This window comes from Eurosta solidaginis, chromosome 5 (genome assembly GCF_040869045.1).
Source record: "Eurosta solidaginis isolate ZX-2024a chromosome 5, ASM4086904v1, whole genome shotgun sequence".
Taxonomy (NCBI): domain Eukaryota; kingdom Metazoa; phylum Arthropoda; class Insecta; order Diptera; family Tephritidae; genus Eurosta; species Eurosta solidaginis.
The window spans coordinates 209,556,601-209,558,492 of record NC_090323.1 but is presented as its reverse complement, the minus strand read 5'-3'; the positions used below and the strand labels follow the sequence as shown (position 1 = coordinate 209,558,492).

General features: G+C 41.7%; 1 protein-coding gene across 1 annotated transcript; it reads right to left on the bottom strand.

The window, feature by feature from the left end:
* Positions 1-1,349: 1,349 nt before the first annotated feature.
* On the bottom strand, positions 1,350-1,892 carry LOC137233530 (A-kinase anchor protein 14-like). Its single transcript, XM_067756621.1, has 2 exons — positions 1,828-1,892; positions 1,350-1,761 (listed from the first exon to the last, which is right to left on the bottom strand). The coding sequence occupies exons 1-2, from the start codon at positions 1,837-1,839 to the stop codon at positions 1,408-1,410; spliced, it is 366 nt and encodes a 121-aa protein (XP_067612722.1). The 5' UTR covers positions 1,840-1,892; the 3' UTR covers positions 1,350-1,407.

The window sequence follows — 1,892 nt, the reverse complement described above, 5'->3', positions numbered from 1 at the left end:
CTCCTTTTTGTAGCAGTGTATCTTCCTCATCCAAAGTTGTGATTACTCACAAATTCCTCTAACGAAAGTTCGAGAAAACCTGCGGTGTGTGAACTATGGGACATGCAATTGAAAAAATTGTTGGTTTCATGTGGAGACACGTTACATTCATGACATACATTACTAATATGGGAGTTGATTGTGGATAGGTAAGAGTTTAACCCGTTACAGTAACCAGATTGAAGTTGCGCTAGAGTGACGCGCGTCTTCCTAGTGAGATTGCTTTCCTCTTCTGCAAGTTCAGTGTATTTATCTTTAAGAACAGGATCTACCAATCAATTCCTGGCATATAGGTACGACGCCTTTCTGTGGATATAACTGAAGACCTACTTGTAGTTTTCTTCTACATACAGCTATGTCCTCAGGTTCCGTATTTCCTCCAAATGTTTGCGGAGATGACCTCTTAAGTCCCTGGGAGATGGAGCTGCTTCACTCAAATGTCTGTTGAGATGCCCAGGTGTCTGGGTATTCAACTGAAACTGTTTGCTTAGCATTTCATTTCCCTCCCTCTTAGAGCGGTGTTTTGACAGGTCTGTGTTTTCTTGCAGTGTGTAACCTTTAGGCTCGGAGACCGTATCGGACACTTGTAGCGTGCAAGCGGCCGACAAATCGCTCTGTAAGTGGTACTGAACGTCTCTTTGACCTATTACAATATCTAGACCCAACATTTTCCAGAGTGATGTGCGCCTCCCTGGGAAGTCTGCTTTCCTCTTCGCTGAGTTTCGGATATTGCATTGTGAGATTTGGGCTCACTGGGCATTTATCGGTTTAAGACTTGGTTGACTTTTTGTGGTTAAGATTCAAGGCATGTTTTCGCTCATCTGGCTCGAATGGCTGAATTCTGCAGAGGATCTTGTTGGTAAACGTCATTGTGAAAGCATGGGTGTATGAGCACAGGGAGGTGGATGACATCTGTTACTATCTTCACTGCAAATATGTTTAGTATGAAAGAAACAAAAGCCCTTTACTTTTCTGTTCAAATATGGGCATTAGGGCGATCATCACAGTTGGTTCCCATCAATTCTTTTAATAAATATTCAGGAGACCTGTGAGTGAAGCTGCAACTGCCTCAACGTGAACTATACGGGTTTTATCTTCAGAATTTTCAAAGTTCCCGCCACAACTAGCATCGAGGCTCCAATATGAAAGCACTCTTAGACAGCGTGGTTGTTCGAAAATTATCATTGTGTAAGTGCTGATTCTGAACTCTGCTCTCTCTCGCCAGGAGAAGAATCCCGAAAGAGCCGCCTACTCACTTCATCCTAACCTCGTTTAATAAAACTTAACATTTTCTTATTATCCAAATTTTATTTAAAGCAGAAACACTTTCATAAATTCAAGTCAACATATAACTTTTTGATATATAATCTAATGATGCACCGAATAGACCACTGGATGTGAAACAATGCTCTTAACAACAGGTGCAGAATGTACCGTATGCACCACCGGAACGCTGTGCACTACCGGAGCAGCATGAAAGACTGGAACGCTGTGCACGACGGGAGCAGAGTGAATTGTAGTCTTGACGCCATGAGCCAATACGGGTTCAACGACAGTTTTACCATGATGCACCTGAGTGATGCTCTGATGTGAGACAGCCGATGGGACGTTATGCACAACAGAACCAACTTTAGTTAAAACTGGTTCATGGACGACATGATGAGTAGTGATGAGACCAGCGTTTACAGAGACGGCGGCGGCGAACAAGCAAACGAGTGCGAACTGTAAAGGATTATTACAAAAATTTCTAAAAATCGTAAATTAAATAGTTTTTTATGCTTTTCTTACGTATTTGAACATTTTTGAAATTTGTTTTCGAAATATTTTTTGTTGTATGTTGAGCAAGTAAACGA